Source organism: Acanthochromis polyacanthus, chromosome 12 (genome assembly GCF_021347895.1).
Source record: "Acanthochromis polyacanthus isolate Apoly-LR-REF ecotype Palm Island chromosome 12, KAUST_Apoly_ChrSc, whole genome shotgun sequence".
NCBI classification, from domain to species: domain Eukaryota; kingdom Metazoa; phylum Chordata; class Actinopteri; family Pomacentridae; genus Acanthochromis; species Acanthochromis polyacanthus.
This window is the reverse complement of record NC_067124.1, coordinates 25,544,723-25,563,796: the sequence shown is the minus strand read 5'-3', so window position 1 is coordinate 25,563,796 and position 19,074 is coordinate 25,544,723. Positions and strand designations below refer to the sequence as shown.

At 40.3% G+C, this 19,074-nt stretch overlaps 2 protein-coding genes across 4 annotated transcripts; both read left to right on the top strand.

Annotated features, from left to right (window-relative positions):
• Nucleotides 1-989: 989 nt before the first annotated feature.
• Nucleotides 990-3,264, top strand: pkdc (protein kinase-like domain containing). Of its 2 annotated transcripts, none has more exons than XM_022197366.2 (3): nucleotides 990-1,196; nucleotides 1,289-1,668; nucleotides 2,474-3,264. In XM_022197366.2, exons 2-3 carry the CDS (start codon nucleotides 1,298-1,300, stop codon nucleotides 3,063-3,065), a joined length of 963 nt encoding a protein of 320 aa, XP_022053058.1. In that variant the 5' UTR covers nucleotides 990-1,196; nucleotides 1,289-1,297; the 3' UTR covers nucleotides 3,066-3,264. The 2 variants fall into 2 exon arrangements, with proteins under 2 accessions (XP_022053058.1, XP_022053057.1); XM_022197365.2 differs by having other exon boundaries at nucleotides 1,284-1,668.
• Nucleotides 3,265-5,386: 2,122 nt separating this feature from the next.
• On the top strand, nucleotides 5,387-17,186 carry herpud2 (HERPUD family member 2). 2 transcript variants are annotated; one of them, XM_022197388.2, is made up of 9 exons: nucleotides 5,387-5,527; nucleotides 7,673-8,059; nucleotides 10,086-10,163; nucleotides 12,907-13,008; nucleotides 13,442-13,611; nucleotides 14,443-14,568; nucleotides 14,689-15,021; nucleotides 15,252-15,363; nucleotides 16,312-17,186. In XM_022197388.2, the coding sequence occupies exons 2-9, from the start codon at nucleotides 7,913-7,915 to the stop codon at nucleotides 16,504-16,506; spliced, it is 1,263 nt and encodes a 420-aa protein (XP_022053080.2). In that variant the 5' UTR covers nucleotides 5,387-5,527; nucleotides 7,673-7,912; the 3' UTR covers nucleotides 16,507-17,186. The 2 variants fall into 2 exon arrangements, with proteins under 2 accessions (XP_022053080.2, XP_051813004.1); XM_051957044.1 differs by having other exon boundaries at nucleotides 13,418-13,611.
• Nucleotides 17,187-19,074: the final 1,888 nt, after the last annotated feature.

Sequence of the window (19,074 nt, the reverse complement as noted above, 5' to 3'; positions counted from 1 at the left end):
CTGCAGTAAAGACTACTGGTTGACTTTCTCCACAGCCTCCAAATTGTTTGGGCGACTACCCACTGGATCATCATTTTAGGATGTCGCCATGTTTACGCCTGGATGTCGCACATTCTGAGTTAACATCCAGCCACAAGTAGAAGTGTTGTCCGAATCCAACATGGATGTGCGGGATTTGTGCTTAACACAATAACAGACACAATAACACAAAGAACAGCAGCCTTTGTAATTGATTCTATGCTTGAGGTTGAAGAAAAAAAATAGCAGCTATTTACACTACAACCTATTAAACATAAGTAAGTCAGAGTAGAAACCTTTATCACTATGTAAACAGTAAACAGATGAAGAAAAAAATCTAAAAATATCAGACATTGACAACACACAAAAAACTGTAAATACAGTAAAGTAAAAGAGTATGTGTCAATCTGCACATCTAGAAAAAGCAGCTCTATGAGGTCACATGCACAGATTCTGCCTACATTAAGTACTGTACTGTATGCCATCACATAGAAATGATGTGAATAATTACACAGTTTGCACTTTCATTCAATTGCAGGGCATAAAAGTCATCATATGAGCTGCCTGAGCACTTTCCAGAGAGGCAATGACCAATTTAAGCCAGATTTGACTGAGAAAGTTACAGGATCACCAATGGCATTTAAAGCATTTATATTAATTTTGTTTTATTTTACCACTTATGTTGACATGTGTCTGGTTAAGGCCCTCTGCTCTGTTTGTGTTTGATAGGACAATAATATGATGACTTCCCATTATCAAGTTAAATTAAATTAAAGTAAGCCAAACACAATTTTAGTTTATTAATCCCAACTCTAAATAATTATTTCTGAATTTAAATCTTGATTATTTAGTTCTAAACACTTACATTGTGGAGGATCATTTAAATGTGTTCAGTTAATCAAGAACCTTCCCACTCCAGTCCAGTAGGTAGCAGTGATGCCCATTTGAATTACTCTAAGTCACGTCTGTCTCTTTAAACACCACTCACAGAGGGCTGGAGAGAACCCTTCCTGATCCTGAAGCTGAGGGTCAGTTGTCAGTGTTCTGAAATGTTTCGAGAGCTGTCGTTTACTGTTACCTGAAGTTTTATTGGCTTCACTGTTATTTATCATCCACTTAATCTACAAGAAGCCTGTTTTTGCTGCCTTGATGCAAAAGCTGGATCATTAAGAAGTCAGGTAAGAGACACACTACAACAGTAATCACCAGCACTGAACTACAGGAGGATTTGACTGACTCTATGCTCCCTCTTCTTTCTGGTGCAGAGCAGGTTTTTAGAATGAAACAGGAGTTCCAGGATCTCATCCTGCAGGTGTGTGGTGCTTCATCTCTGAGAGTTGGTTCTAAGATCCAGACCCTGTGGAGTGGTTATGGGGAGATAGTGCGGCTGCACCTGGAGGGCTGTGACCGGCCCTCTGTGGTCGTCAAACATGTCAAGTTCCCAGAGGAGGCCGAGCACCCCGGCGGCTGGAACACAGATCGCTCCCACAGTCGTAAAGTGAGATCCTACCAGGTGGAGACACACTGGTACCAGAACTACTCCACCAATCAGAGGTGTCGCATCCCTGCCTGCCTGGCTGCCTGTTCCTATGGCGACGAGATGCTGATCGTGCTGGAGGATCTGGATGTGGCCAGTTATGATCAGAGAAGGTATAAGCACAGATAATGTAGCTCCACAGCATAAAATCTATTCTAATTTCTTAAGTTGACAGAACAGTGTTGCTTTTTTTCAATGAAATGTCAGCGACAACATTGTAGAAAATGCAGTTGTAAGTTGGGAAATGGGAATTCTCCATTGCACACATTTTATCTTCATTAGTTTTAAAATGATTACAGTATTTCCATAGGAGTTGTCTTGACTAAGTCCGGTTATTTTGAATATGACTAGACACAACAGTAAACATGACAAAAATCTATGCATCTTCCTGTTATTTCTCACCATGTGATAAACAAAAATGCTTATTCTGCTTAAATACATGAAACTCAAGTTACTAAAGAGGTGAAAAATGAATTTTTATTTTCTTTGGTGCTGCCTAGAGCTGCTTTAAAACCACCTTTTCTCACCCTGAAATTCTGTTAAATCCTCTGGTTTGGTCAATTAATTTAATTAAACATTTAATTAAATAATTTTATTCCTTAATAAAACTCTGTTTTTCCTTCAAACTGCACAAATTGAAGGCAGATTGAAAATAACAATTTCCTCAAAACTTACTATGTGAAATTTCTGAGTAACAGAAGGTGAATTCCTGCTCGGGTCTCTCATTTGACCCCAGTTAAAGCCTTGAAAAGGGCAAACGTTTCTCCATCACTCATTAAATGGGGATGTGAGGACTTTGAAAATAGAAAATAAGCTTTGTTTTCGAGATTTGACAGCAAAATGATGAGGGAAACATGATCGATAAGAGAATATATACATGACATGTTGGACAATTAGAATGTTTGTTTTTCTTTATAGAACCAGTGTGAAGGACAGAGAGATAAAGGCCTGCCTAAGCTGGCTTGCCCGCTTCCATGCTCTCTTCCTGGGTGTGGCACCAGAGGGTCTGTGGCCTGTTGGTACCTACTGGCATCTGGAGACCCGACCTGACGAGCTGGAGGCCATGGAGGATGCCGAGCTCAAAGCAGCAGCCAGCGACATTGACAGGATCCTCAATGAGTGTCGCTTCAAGACCATCGTTCACGGAGACGCCAAGTTAGCTAATTTCTGCTTCTCCCAAAGCGGGCAGGATGTGGCGGCTGTGGACTTTCAGTACGTCGGTGGGGGCTGTGGGATTAAAGACGTTGTGTATTTCCTGGGGAGCTGCATGGAGGAGAAGGAGTGTGAAAAGAGGGTACCGGCACTATTGGATTACTATTTCACAGAGCTGAAGCTGTCTGTGAAAAAAGATATGGACTCCGATGCCCTCGAGAAAGAGTGGCGGGAGATGTTTGCATTTGCATGGACGGATTTTCATCGTTTTCTGCTGGGATGGATGCCTGGACACTGGAAGATTAACCGATACAGTAAACAGTTGACCAAGGAGGTCTTGCACAAACTTAAACAGTAATATGAAACCTACAATTATTAGCTTTCACAAAAAACTTCCCCATAAATCAATAACCACTAACAGCAGATTATCAATTTTAAACCTGGAAATATGAATATGTGAAAAGGAATCAGCCACACGAATAAGTCCTCTCATGTGTATTGTGAAACCATGTAATTCCCGTGTAATTTTTGGATAAATAAAAGAGTTTGACACATGCTCTCATGGTTTTATTTTTTCAGTACGCAGAACTGACAGATACAACATTTATAAAGAATTGTATTTGGCTTTAGTTCATCAGTAACCCTATTAGAAAGCACCACTGAGGACAAAAGTTTGCTTTTTTCCTGGTATTTGAGTTAAAATGAGTGAAGTTTATAATGTTCTGCCAGGTTTTAATGGTGATGACAGATAAAGCTTGCATGCTGGTACCTTATACTCAAGTGAATTAGTGATGAGTGCATCAGTCATAGCCTCATTTTACAAATGGTACATGTCGATGAAAATGCATAGAAAAAATGGGAATGCTGCCAACATTATGGGCGCTACCAGCAATATTTACAGTTCTTGCATATCTTTGGATAACAGTAATACAGTGATTTTTACTGACAATGTGATAATTGTGTTTATAGTTGCAAAGGTCAGAATCCGATGGATCACAGAATAGCAGCAAAGCCGAGCCAAATGGTCTAGCCTTGCAAAAATAGTAAAGTCTGTGAGAGGGCTGTGCACATTATCATAGAAACAAGGTTACATCCAGTAAATCTTTTGGGAGAATTTTTTGTAGAACTATTTCGCTATGACTGTTTTTCTTGTGCATATGTTTTTTTGTGAGTAGAAGCAGGTTATATCTGTTAAAGTGTATATGGTTTACCTGTGGAGTTACTTGAAGCTCCTGCACAGACTCCTAAAGGCGGCAGGGATCACACCTATTTTGAAGAGCTCTGGACAAAGTGATACATCATGAAAACAGTGTGGGATTGACCAAGAACCTCAGACCAAAAGAAAGAGACAAAAAGTTGAATGGACAAAGTGTCTCAATTAGGTGGGTTACTTGAAGAGAACAAGGACACTTTTGACATAAGCATTTTTGTGGTGAATTTCTCATCTGACTCACTAAATTATGCTAACCCTGAACATTTTCAACATGTTTGAGAAAAGACAAACAAAAGGAGATTTAATATTCTTTAGTCAACTTGTACATTTATTGTACAGAGAGTAGCCTACAACAAAACAAACTGGTTTCAAGGAAAAAGGATAGATATAGAGAGATAGATAGACACTTTATTAATCCCGAAGGAAATTCAAGGATTAACTTATCCTGTCAATGACACATGGAGGGCTCTCAGAACATTCTTATCAAAGCGTCTTGTGAGACTTTGACTCTCCTAAACAAGCATCTTTGTTATATTCTAGATTCTATGATCCTATATTTCCATACATCCATTAAATATGTGTGGGCTGTTTTAACTATGTGTTCGTAGTTAAAATAGCCTGCTTCTACACACACTTAATTATGATTTCCAGCAGTATCTTGGGCTTACTCAATTTCTGTAATTTAAATTTTATGTAATTTTCTTATGAGCTTTATCAAAAATTACAAAAGCATAAATTTAGCAATGTTGTAGATTTTAATCAGCTAAAAAGTTAACTAAAAAGCTCGTATTAGTTACTGTACTGTATTACTTACTGTATATTAGTACGCATGGGGAACTGAGTAAGCAAAAACATGACAATTTGGCATAGAGTGATTCACTAAGAAAGCAACAAGAAAATAACAAATAGTTGTGCTGCAGTAAAAATGCATGAAGCTGTTATCTATATGAGATATTAAATATATGTTCAGTACCCAGATTGAATATTTTTGCGACTTCAATGAAATACAATAAGCACCATTTTGGATAGCATAAATACACTGATGAGTATATTATGTAGGATTGATCAACATAAATAAACGTATTATTATTATTATTTATACAATCAGCCAAAAGTATGTTGGGAAAATGTGATAAAAACGTTGGTAGTGGTCGCAGGTCCCATATTTTGGTGCAGCACCCTCTGTCAGTGTCACCTCTCGCTTCCTGTGTGTCTCCTAGCAACCACTGACTTATAAACACCACCCTGCTAGCTAGCTAGCTAGCTATGCTAACTACAATTAGCTAAACTGCTTTCGTAGTAATAATTTTAAAGCTATTGCTGTGTTTTTTTGTTATGGTTTTAGCAGTGGGAGGACTGAGAATTTGACTACTCGGACTGCAAACGGCTCCCTGCCTTCTCATATGAGCTTCTCTCTCTCTCTCTCTCTCTCTCTCTCTCTCTCTCTCTCTCTCTCTCTCTCTCTCTCTCTCTCTCTCTCTCTCTCACTGATCAGCTGTTGTAAAGGGAATGGTGACGTGTTTTCCGCTCTCACACCCGACATTACAACAACAAGGCAGGCGAGCCGAGCTGGGACGAAGAGACGACGCTACCAGAAGAGTAAGCAGGTAAAAGGAGAAAACTCTCTGAGGCGAAAACCTGGCTTCGGTTTTAGAGTTAGGTTGTTAAATATGTTGTCACTGCCGGAACGGTTTGCTAGGCTAGCCGATTTGCTAGCAAACCACAGCGAAGCTAGCATTAGCCAACAAGCTAACTCTAGAGCCATAACAAGCATAAAATGAGCAGGTCAAAATATGAACAGAGCTACTCGAGGTGATCTGCCTTATAAACGTAGTTTCCTCAGTGCATTTGTTAATGTGAAGGGTTTAATGGTAAATAAAGTCATTATCAAATGTAACTATCTCCTTTTTCAGCCTGACTACAGTGGATTTATAGTTAGTGAGTTGTTTTGACAGTTTACTGTAAAGATGATGAAACATGGCAGGTGTCAGGAAGTGTGAAGCGAAACGTGCCCCCCCCCCCCCCCCCCCCCCACCACCACAGCAGTGGTTAGCTTCTCTTTGAAAGTGCATTGTATTTTCTTGATAACTTGTGTTGAACAGATCAACTGTAAAGTGACTTTGCCAGCTGAGACAGTCTGTATTGATAAAATATAGATGTGGTAATATTGTGAGGTTTTTATAACTGACAAAAAATACTGTGAAAACGATCTGAACTCATTTTGAAGTGATCTTACAAGTATATTTTTGTATTCAGCCAAAGCCTGATATACTTTGTAGGAACCAAAAGGGTTTTTTTTCAGGCTTGATATAGTTTTTCAATAGCAAGGAGAATAATAACCAATTTTTGTAATTAGCATACATTTGAAGTAGTAAATATTAAAATTACCCTCTCTAAATCTAGAATAATACAAACTTCTACACCAAACTTTCTGGAAATACATTTATTTAGTAATGATGTACATACTATTATTATAGAGAACTGTTCGCAATTATTTTAAACTACATTATTACTTGACATAATTTAAGATTACAAAGTGACTACAGATTTTGAGAGGCATCAGAGCCAAAGCAGCACCTTTTTAAAAGCTGATTCATTTTGTCATAAATTAGTTATAACCAATTAATGATACAGATATTCAGAAATATGTAAAATATTGAATAATACTTTGGTTTATTTTGCAGTGTGATGGAGTGAAAAAACAAACAAAAAAAACAACAAAAAAACTAACATTGTTGTACTGGGGGATGCACAGTAGTTAGGTGGTTAGCACTTACACCTTGCAGCTAGAAGATCCCTGGTTCGCCTCCGGGAATTCCCAAAATCTTTCTGCACAGAGTTTACATGTTCTCCCTGTGCATGCGTGGGCTTCCTCCCACAGTCCATAAACATGCTCAGGTTAATTGGTAGCTCTAAATCTTCTGTAGGCGTGAATGCGAGTGTGATTGTTTGTCTGTATGTAGCCCTGCAATAGACTGGCGACCTGTACACTGCCTTCGCTCAAAGTCAGCTGGGATAGACTCCAGCCCCCCCATAACCCAAGTGAGGATTAAGTGGTGTAGAGATGATGGATGGAGCGTCACTGAACACGCAGAAAAGATCAACAATATTCCTAGACAAACTTTTTGGAATTTGTAGGCAGCAACAGAAATGCAGACGTACTGTATATTTAGATTGCAAACTGTGACTGCATATTTTCAGTAAACAAATCTGATATATGTAGTACAGGAATACTGCAGTGCAAGAGTGCATTTCATCCAAGTTGTAAATATGACGGAGAACACTGGGATTTTTCTGGAAGCTCCAAACTTTGTTGTTAATAATACTGAAGTGTAAACAAACATGGATATGCTAACTCATCTAAAGTCCGTCGGCACTAGCGGCAGTCTCCATCATAAAGCGAAATAAACACCAGTTTATATCTTTTTTTTGCTTTTTTTGTTTGAAAAGGACATCACACAAGAAGCAAAAATCAAGAAAGCAAACAAATGCAAGGTCATAGGGTGATCAAAAAACAAATTTAAGGCCTACTTTAAATCAATTCAACTAGAACTGAAGATGATATCCTTGTTGAAGAATAGGTTTGTGTTTCATTCCAACTTAACAAAAACAGCTGAGCTGAAACATAATTAAATCAAAAGTGTTTGGGTGCATGAAAAAAAATGGTTTCTAAAAATATACATAGTTTGTACAAAAAGTAGCAAAGGTTGTGCAATTATATATCTAAGAAGACTCCTCTTTCTTTTCACCAGAAAGCCAAGGACTGTCACCAGGAGAATTCCTACTAATCTAGCTGGAAACCAGCAACAGGTCTACAGATGGAGCAGATGTTGTAGAGGGGGGAACCCTTTCCCCTTACCCACAGCAGGGACTGTTTTAGGTGTTGTGCAGGGCCCAGAATGGAAAGAATTTAAGGGTGCTTTCCCCTCAGGTGTGTCCTGAGTTGTAACACTAACGGTTCTTCAGAGCCCTCCCTGCTAATAATATGAGCCATGGACTCTGGGACAGTTGATAGTCCTGTAACCCTGGTCATTAAGGCCCCCAACCAGAAATATGAAGACCAGACCATTAACTGCTTCCTCAACTGGACTGTGGAGAGGCTGAAGAGTCACATCTCCAATGTGTACCCTAGTAAGCCAGTAAGTAGCTCTTTGTTTCTCAGCTAAGTTGTTGTTTGATGTGGAATTTAACTGATATAATAGTGCTTAACACTCCCTAAAAGATGGACCAAAAAGATGTCAATATTTGTGTTGGCCTTTCGGCAGATTCAGGAAGTAACATTTGTTTCACATTTTCAATTCATTTTTTATTCATTTTTACTTCTACTTGAATAACTGGTTAGCTTGCATAATGTCACAAACAGTAAAACACGGCCAACGCATTTTCTGAGAGCCTAAGCTGATGTCTTTCAGTCGTTTTATTGTCCAGTGATATACAGTTAATCTAATGTAGCAAAGAGAAGGAGAAGCAATGGTGTAGCTTGTTTTTTGGGAAAAAGAAATTTTATTATTTGATTATCAAAGTAATCAGTGGCTCATTTTCTGATAATAGAGTAAATGATGTATCTTTTCAGTTGTAAGCAAATACTCTACTTCATTATATTAACTAAAGTAAAATAAATATTCTTCAAAATAATGCACATATTTGTTGCTTTAAAATATAATTGAAAAGTAGCTGTAAAAAATGTCTAGTTTCACTCAGTGGCTGTCATCAGCTTGAGTTAATATAATCTAAGCTGTAGACTAAATTTAATTACTTCATATATAAAAATATTTAGAGACATCTGGCATCAAACATTCAAAGAGACCTTCCAAAACATTTCTACAACTTTAGCCAGTTTTCTGTGTACCAAAGGTATGCTTAGTGTGTTCTAAACAATCATGTGACAATGCCTCAGTCTGTAGTCTGAGTCTGTTTAGGCTGTAAGCAGGCATATGGGCTTGGTTTAAACGTAATACAGCTGCTGCCTCCTGCTCACATGTTTTCTGAAAACAAATCTCCTCTCCAGGTGAGTTTGTTGTTTGTATTTCATTCACATCCTCATCTGTTGCTTTGGAGCACTTTATATTTCTACACCTCAAGTTAGAAAGTTTTTGGCCCACTTTGCTGTGCAGAACACTGAGAATTAAACAAAAAATAACTTGAGCGTTGCTCTGTTTTCTGACCACTTAAGGTTGAGAATACAGTTTCTGATCAGCTTTCTTTGTGGAGGAATGGTCAGGACTCTGAAAACCGCTTCCATATTTTGTCATAATAGAAACATGAAGCCCAAATAAATGCTGTGTAACCATAGCAACAAGCAGTGTGCTATAATGAGGGTCATTTTTGTAGAGCTGTGTTTTACCCAGAGGGTCATCGCAGTTTAGTCAGGAGCATTTTTCTAGCAATATAAAGGAACTTAATGCGCAAACATGCAAGACTCGGTTACTTTTCTATACTTTGGATCGGCATATTCATCCTGTCTGTGTGGATGATGATCTGCTCCTGCTTTAAAAAGAAAAATACTGTAAAGAAAAGCAAAGACGCTCACGTAAATACAACATTTGCTTTGATTTGCCTGCAAGAACGAGATGATAGCCATTCACTTCCTCTTATTATTCAGTTGTCAGTTTCCTCTCATGGTCACTTGTGTCTCATAAAACCACTGCATTGGAGAGAAGTGAAAGCCCTTTGACGAAAAGAGAATGTGACTAACACACAGTGGGTATGTTTTTAGTAAGCTTTGAAATCTAATCCAACCCCGCTATCTAATCCAAATGACTGTACACACATTACAGATTTGACGTTCCACTGTTCCACCCAACAACAAGGTCTCCCAGCTGGAAATAAGAGCAAGCTGATGTTTCCGCTCAGAAATAGTTTATAGGATTATGGTGGGCTGGCAGAGGCTCCTGAAAACACATTTGTTGATGTTTGGGGTTAATTTTAGCTCCGAGGCCCAGGTTTGCAGTATCAGTTTCACTTAGTCTCTCAAGAGGAGCTGCAGCATTTTTTGCCAAGTATTTTCTGGTTTTACTATTAACAAACAGGCTGGGATTGTTAGGTAAACCGGTAATCTAAACATACTCACCTGTCACTGTTAGGCTGGTGTTTTAATGAATAAATCAAAACACATTTGCACCGCTTCCCGCTGTTTTACCACGTTATGCTGTTTGTGTTGTGTAGCTATCCAAAGACCAGCGGCTGGTGTACTCAGGGAGGCTGCTCCAAGACCACCTGCAGCTCAGAGACGTGCTCAGAAAGGTAGGAGCTGATGCCAAGATTATTTTCTTTGTCTGCCAGTAAATGCATGGGAATTGTTTTGCATGGATGAAATTTGATTTAGTAGTTAGTTTTTCCCGCATGGATGAGTTTTTGTCGTCCCCAAAGAGGTGTTAGCCAGTGCCAAAGGAAAGTCACTAGCACTTAAATGATCAAAAATGAGAATTAAAAAATCTTTGAATCATTTCTTTTAAGTGGGACCTAACTTCCTTAAGCATAAGAGGCAAATCTGTTTATCCTGTCATCTGAAATAATAGAAAGATGTGCAGATTGCTGTGAAATGAGATAACACAAACTCTGTTTCTTTACTATACGTGGACAAATCATGCTTAATGTTGCCCATAGGCACTTCAAGGCCTAATCTCACACAAATCCTGGGATGAGCAAAACCTATGATGACACATAATGTTAATCACATTAGTAACAGTATTAGTGGTAATAGCTTATAGCACACAAAATATCACTGAGGTGATATAACACCCTAAATTTGTTACATTATTGAAGCAGAGGTCAAAGACATTTTACTGAAACATCGCCAATAAATTCTTCTCCAATGTGCAGTAAAATCAAACATTTTATTGTTATTGTTGTGTATGTTTTAATACCATGGAGAGATCAAGAAGAGAGTGCCCATATATATATATATATATATATATATATACACACGTGGACAAAATTGTTGGTACCCCTCAGTTAAAGAAGGAAAAACCCACAATTCTCACTGAAATCACTTGAAACTCACAAAAGTAACAATAAATAAAAATTTATTGAAAATTAAATAATCAAAATCAGCCATCACTTTTGAATTGTTGATTAACATAATTATTTAAAAAAAACAAACTAATGAAATAGGGCTGGACAAAAATGATGGTACCCATAACTTAATATTTTGTTGCACAACCTTTTGAGGCAATCACTGCAATTAAACGATTTCTGTATTTGTCAATGAGCGTTCTGCAGCTGTCAACAGGTATTTTGGCCCACTCCTCATGAGCAAACAGCTCCAGTTGTCTCAGGTTTGATGGGTGTCTTCTCCAAATGGCATGTTTCAGCTCCTTCCACATATGTTCAATGGGATTCAGATCTGGGCTCATAGAAGGCCACTTTAGAATAGTCCAACGCTTTTCTCTCAGCCATTCTTGAGTGTTTTTGGCTGTGTGTTTTGGATCATTGTCCTGTTGGAAGACCCATGACCTGCGACTGAGACCAAGCTTTCTGACACTAGGCAGCACATTTCTCTCCAGAATGCCTTGATAGTCTTCAGATTTCATCGTACCTTGCACACTTTCAAGACACCCTGTGCCAGATGCAGCAAAGCAGCCCCAAAACATTACTGAGCCTCCTCCATGTTTCACCGTAGGGACAGTGTTCTTTTCTTCGTATGCTTGGTTTTTGAGTCTATGAACATAGAGTTGATGTGCCTTACCAAAAAGCTCCAGTTTGGTCTCATCTGTCCAAAGGACATTCTCCCAGAAGCTTTGTGGCTTGTCAACATGCATTTTTGCAAATTCCAGTCTGGCTTTTTTATGAGTTTTTTTCAGCAGTGGTGTCCTCCTTGGTCGTCTCCCATGAAGTCCACTTTGGCTCAAACAACGACGAATGGTGCGATCTGACACTGATGTACCTTGGCCTTGGAGTTCACCTTTAATTTCTTTGGAGGTTGCTCTGGGCTCTTTGGATACAATTCCAACGATCCCTCTCTTCAATTTGTCATCAATTTTCCTCTTGCGGCCACGTCCAGGGAGGTTGGCTACTGTCCCGTGGGTCTTGAACTTCTGAATAATATGAGCCACTGTTGTCACAGGAACTTCAAGCTGTTTAGAGATGGTCTTATAGCCTTTACCTTTAAGATGTTTGTCTATAATTTTTTTTCGGATGTCCTGGGACAATTCTCTCCTTCGCTTTCTGTTGTCCATGTTCAGTGTGGTACACACCTTTTCACCAAACAGCAGGGTGACTACTTGTCTCCCTTTAAATAGGCAGACTGACTGATTATGAGTTTGGAAACACCTGTGATGTCAATTAAATGACACACCTGAGTTAATCATGTCACTCTGGTCAAATAGTTTTCAATCTTTTATAGAGGTACCATCATTTTTGTCCAGCCCTATTTCATTAGTTTGTTTTTTTAAATAATTATGTTAATCAACAATTCAAAAGTAATGGCTGTTTTTGATTATTTAATTTTCAATAAATTTTTATTTATTGTTACTTTTGTGAGTTTCAAGTGATTTCAGTGAGAATTGTGGGTTTTTCCTTCTTTAACTGAGGGGTACCAACAATTTTGTCCACGTGTGTATATATACATACTCAAACTGTCTTTGTGTCCAAATAGCAGCCCACACACACACAGGGAAATCAGTGAATTCACATTATACCTGTGTGAGGAGCTGGTTGTTGTGCAGGAGGTGTGCGCTTGTGTGCAGTCCTTTGTCCTTCCTGTGTTGACAGCGTTTAAGACTGCAGTTGTCGCTCGTGCACTTGTCTCTGTGTGCGTCCATCTGTGGGGGAACTGAAACAGGCTCATGGGAAACAATAGCTGACCTGATGCGTGTTGCCAACAAAGGCTGAGCATTGTGTCAGAATTCTGGTCCTTTCCACACTAATCCTTCCCCTTTCTCTGTTCCTTGCTTTGTGTCTCTGCTCTATCGCTACCTCCACCTCCGCCTCCTCTTCTTCTCTCTCCCACGTCGCCGGGTTGTTCCCTGGCCTTGTCGACCCACAGCAGGATGAATATCACATGATGCATCTAGTATGTACCTCTCATAGTCCCCCAGGCTCGCCCATGCCTCGAAATCCTTCCAGCTCGTCTGCCACTGCCTCCAGCGTGAGTAAACGATACGCTTTTCTGTATATTTAACATATTTATGTGAAGTGTCTTTGAGTATTTTTGAAAAGTGCTTTACAAATAAAATATATTATTATTTGACTGTTTATTACATTTTTAATTATGTAGTGTGAGAGCAACTGCAGAGTTACATACAGTGGCAAGCAGATTGTGTCTATAGCGTTTCAGTGGGTTACTCTGTCATTATTAAAACAAGTGGAGACTGCGTACAAGCTAATAGATTGGTCCGATAACATTTTATTAAATCAGGATCAGATTTAACAGGATGTGTTGTCAGACTGCTGGAAACAGTTTTCTTTGTCCACTGCTCCTCTGGTCTTCCGTCTAGGCGAGGTGCAGTTCATCTCAATTGATCCTGTTCTGTTTTCTGTGTATTGATGATTTAAAGATTGGCGTTCGTATCTCGTCACAGAGTTCAGACAGCACCGGCTCCACCTCCCCTGCCACCACACCAAATCAGGACAGCCAGCCAGGTTCTTCCCCTTCGTCCTCCCCTTCTGTCCCTGGGAGTTATGACGGGCTGAGGTATCGTGGCGGTTTCCCCCAGTACAATCCTCAGAGTGCTGCAGGTGTCCCTCAGTGGTAAGCAAGTGTTCACATTACTGCATGATAAATTTTATGTACTGTTGTGCTAGGATTTAAAAACATTACGCACAACCAACCAAAGACAACACAGGGGAAAACCCGGTGCATAAAACCAAAGACAAGTTTAGAAAAAATACATTTTCACACTCAAAATCAGTTCATAATTCCTTTACTTCTTCAAATTTATTAAATTTAAAACAGGAGTGTCATGCGGCGACCTGCAATGAGCTGCAAAGCTCAAATTTGACTTATAGGAAACATCACTAAGTCCTTATCTAATATCAGATCAGTTCTGTGGGTAAAACAAAACCAGACATGCTTCACTGAAGAAACTTGTTTGGTCTGCTCATGACAGGAAGCCACACCTGTTGCTTCTCAGTTGATTATTGCACACTGAAGGAAAGTCACCTGAAGATTTCCCCTCCGTGCTAAAATTGTAAATTTTGATGAAATTAAAAGAAATATGTAGTGATTTGTGTTAAAATGCTTACTGAAATACCATAAAATGGAGGACCTACTATGGCATAGAGGCACTTCATACCTGTAAGCAGTTGTCAGTGAAGTGCTGTTTGATTTGAACTGGAAAGCACTTTGGTCACCTTTGAGTGTCGTAAAGTGCTCTATAAATACATGTTGATTGATTGATGATTGAGTACAGCTTTGTGGTGGTGTTGTGTTGGCCTGTATTAGACTGAAAGCAGAACTGTAAAACCAGCTCAGTGACTCTCACACTACAAGCAACTATTGGAAGCATCCTGAAAATATGAAAACAACGTTGGCTTACACCGTGTCATTATATTTCTTAACAAACTTGACCTCCTTCCACAGGCCTGATGCAGCCCAGGTCGCTTTCCAAGGTGGCCTCCCTGCCAACATGCCCCCCCACCCCATGTACATGCCGATGCAGATGCTGTGGTGGCAGCAGATGTATGCACGTCACTACTACATGCAATAGTAAGTGAAAGAAATGCCTGTAGACGTAGACAGCTGGTCACTGTCTACTATCAACACTCCTACAAGTCGGAGCTTGGCCAGAGGGAATTACATTTTTCTCTTCTTCCCCCCTCTTTTCAGTCAAGCAGCAGTAGCAGCCTCTCAGCCTCCCAGCACCTCTCCTCCCTCCTCGCCCTCCCCCTCACCCCTCCAGCCCCCTCAACCCAACGAAGCTGTGCAGCCGCCGCTGGGGCCCAACCAGGCCCCCAACCCCCTACCGGAGAACCAGCCTGCCAACCCCATCCAGATGAACGCGCAGGGCGGTGCGGTGTTGAACGACGACGAGCTGAACCGCGACTGGCTGGACTGGCTGTACACCGTGTCTCGCGCCGGTGTCCTGCTCAGCATCGTCTACTTCTACTCCTCCTTTAGCCGTTTCGTCATGGTGGTCGGTGCCATGTTGCTCGTCTACCTGTGAGTTACTGCTGCAAAACACAAGACTGTACATATTTTTCACATCTATATTGGGGGTTTGTTTTTTTTGTTTTTTTTTATATCCAAAGTCAGTTTTCACCAGTGCTGAATGAGTCAGACTTTCAAAATGCACGTTAGAAAATGTTTGGCAGGTGTACAGAGGATTACAGGATATCTCATGTACAACAAGCTTCAAACTCAAGTGTAAGACGTTATTTGTTTTTTTTCAGGCACCAGGCTGGTTGGTTTCCCTTCAGGCCAGAGCAGCAGAACTTCAGAGGAGCAGAAAGGGCCGGGGCTCCTCAGGAGGAAGCAGAGAGACACCAGGACATGCAGGAAATGGTGAGTAGAAGATTGCATTTCAATCTGGCTGCTTTTGTGTCTTGACTTGTCTGTGTAATTTGTTGCTTTCGAAGTTTAACAGCTGTTAATCCGATGTTTATTTGTCAGACTGCAAAGTCTGACAAATGACCTGTTCAACTTTGTCTGCAGAGTGTCTATAAGCTGTATTAAGTCAAATATATACTGAATGTAACTGCAACAAATGCTGAAACACAACCTTCACACTGCATCATAGCCTTTGTCTTTGGTCTCGGAGCCAAATTGTTCTTTCTACCTCTGATGCTGCTTTTCTGACTGTTTCCCTTCTCCATGCACCTCGGAGGTAGTTACTATTGTGCTAGAAATCCCTACTTGCACCTCTTAACACACAGTTAGCCTCATATTACACGGGGTACATGAGGGCTAGATTTCTGTGCAGAACTACATCTGCTGAGCGTGTACCACCTACTTGCAAGAAATTCTTTCCGTTTATCCACTCATCCTAATGTCAGACTGCAGGACACATACCTGCTGCCTGTTCCAGCGCACAGACAGAGATCGGAAAGCAATATTCCATGTTTGGAAAGGGAAGTTAAACAAAGAATTTAAACTGACCTCCATTCAAGATTACTGTAAATCTATCTTACCACCAACAATCGCTGCGTAACTTCTGTTGTTTAAAGGTTCACATTGGTACTGGTGTTTATTGTTGTTTTATTTTTATGCCTCCTGCCTGCACATGTGAACACAACATTGCTATTTTCAACATCTCTTTGTTACTCACTGTTTCCCTTTTGGTGATGTGTTGACTCTAGCAAGATGCCCACAGTAAAACAAACAAAAAAAATAATTCCTTCACACAGGCAATCAATTGGTCAACTAAAGCAACCAACACAGAAATATGATACATATACACAACTGAATTGTAACATTTCTAACCACACGTGTTTTTGCCTGCTGGTGTCTCAGGAACGTCTGATGGATGAAGGAATAGAGGATGATGACAGTGGTGAAGAAGGCGGTGGTGGACTGGAGGACCAGGCCCAGGCTGCTGCTGCTGCTGCTGCTGTCCCTGAGCCAAGCTTCCTGACCACCGCATGGTCCTTCATCAGCACCTTCTTCACCTCGCTAATCCCTGAGGGACGACCCCACGCTGCCAACTAGATAGACCCCCTGCCTCTCCTCTTGCCAACAGGTACCGCGCTGCAGAGATTCCCAACCTTCACCTTTACCGCCTCAAATACCCATTTTTACCCCAAAGCCGTCTTCACATACCCCCATGTGGTCAAATACCCATCTCCCCCAGGCCACGCTGTCCAATGCAGCCTGTCAGCAGCAGACCTCCTAGCTGCTGCTAACAAATGGAGTGGAAGAGCAGAAGCAGAGCATCGCAGCAGGGAGTGCGAAAGCAAAAGGCACTTTTAGGAAAGGAATGTCACAATGTGTTAGTGGAGTAAATGCTTCAGCTGTGAAAGTTTTTGTTTTTCTTTTATTGATCATGAATTCATTCGTGGCGATGACGACAGACGTCGGAAGGAGCTGTCTTCGATGCTTTGAAACTTTTCAAAGGGGTGTGAGCCGGATGGAAAAAAAAAAGCAAAACATAATTCTCCGTAGAATGACTGGGAGATGCGTGTGTTTATCAAATCATAAAAAAAAAAACACACACACGCCTGAAGACATTTTCATGTATGCATACAATGTGCATATGGACATTGCAGCCACTGAAGCACATTGGTTTCCCACTTTGTGTATTTGAGCATATCTATTTACACATGTAAGTATATGCATCTTTAATTCCTGAATTTAAGCTTTTTTTCAATAAAAATCTTGCTGCAGTTTCACTCGTCTGTGGTTTACATCCTTTACTTTTGTCTGTAGTTCCTCAGATATCCTGCAGGTGGAGGCAGCACCATACAGCTGTTAACTCTCTGAGGTTTCACTTCTTTGTTGTCTAATTTGTACACTTAAGTGATAATAGGTTTTTGTGTTTTGTAAGTTGAGATTTTACCTCAAGTTGTAGGCAAGCATTTTCTTATTTCTATTTGTTATTCCATTGTATCTTTTCAAAAATGGTTCCGATACTCAGCCAAAATGCAACTATGACAATATTGATGGTAACATGCATCATTGTTTACAGGACAGGAATAATAATGGAATAGGTGAAAAACAGTGACCTGGATCAGACTCAAATAAATGAGGAAAAAAATTTGGCAAAAAGATAACAAGGAAAGTCACAAATGTAAATTTAAATAAAAAAAGGCAAACTCAAATCAAAAATCAGGATAAGGTGCCTGTTCATTTTTAAAATACTAACAGTGATGGCTAGAGAATCAAAATAGCAGGAAAATGTGCATGAAATACAGAGAGCAAAGTAGTTCACGGCAAGTGTATTTGCATAACATATCATGCACAAAGTGCTTTACATGGCACAGTAAAATGCAAGATATCTGCCAGCTTTAGAAAAACTGCAGATAAGTTTAAACAACAATTAATAGAATAAGTAAAAGTGGCAAACGGTCGGACTTTGTTTTTTAAGCTGTTGCATATCTCCATTGATTCCAGCACATGTTCACGGTGAATGACTTCATCTATCAGCATTTTCAGGTCAAAATCTTGTTTAAAGTATATTTAGTACAGTGAGCCATGGGAGCTCAAAGCACATGCAAACTAAGAAAGCATTTCCACCAGTTTGACAACAAGGGTGCAGCATTTAGAAATAAAATGTAGCAGATTTGAAAAACAGAAGCTGCAAGTAGCACACACTACACTGTAAATGTTTCCAGGGGGGTGTTGTTAAATAATGACTGACATGTGTGGGACATGCTTGTTGAAATAGTTTTTGACACTGAAGTTACTGGTGTTGACTGTCCAACATACGGGTTTTCCAAGACATGCCCATCATGTCTCTGTATTTGGTTGTGTTTTTGTGAAATACTCAAGATGTTTTCTTGTGTGTTTTGTCTAATTGCATGTGTTTTCTCAAACTACAATGCCATGAGGGCAAATATAAATGTCTGCAAACATTCCTATCAGCCTCAGCTTTAGTACTGATTAACAAATTCAAACTATATCTCAGTGGTGAACTTGGTTTGCATCCTTGCAGCTGCACATCTGAATTTAGCCTTTAACTCAGAGCTCTGCTGAGAACTGCAGGTTATCTGCATCTACTGATCAGTGACTGTCAGCAAACCATTCTCAGTGAGCAACTCCTGCACACTTTATGAGCTGGTCCTAACAACAAACGGCTAATAAAATTACCCAAGGAGGCCGAGTGAAAGTTTAGGCTCTGTTGGATGTTAAAGTTAAGCAGGCTGACTTCGCTCTGACACCACCCTCATAGATAGAGAGGTGAGCAGGGAAGCAGCTCAGACAGCGATGCACTTCAGAGAGTCCTCCAAAACCCTCTAATCAAATGACCATGGATTTCTGTGTAGTTGGTCGTAGACGGCCCAATTAATTATGCATGACAGCGGCTTGACGGCCATTTGATTTCGTTACGTGCGCCCCCTCGAAGCCGCCGATCCAATCAGGTTAGGACCCCCTCCCTTACCCTCCTCCATCTCCACACGGCTCCGGGCCGAGGGTTAGACTCCCCTTATCAGAGGGAGAGATTTCTTTAAGAGGGTGTTTGGGGCCTTGTAGGACATTTCATCATCATAATAAGTCCTTGTTATGCAGCCGGCTCGCTCCTGTTTCCCTGCTATCAGGTCTCGTTGTCTTTGGAGAGGC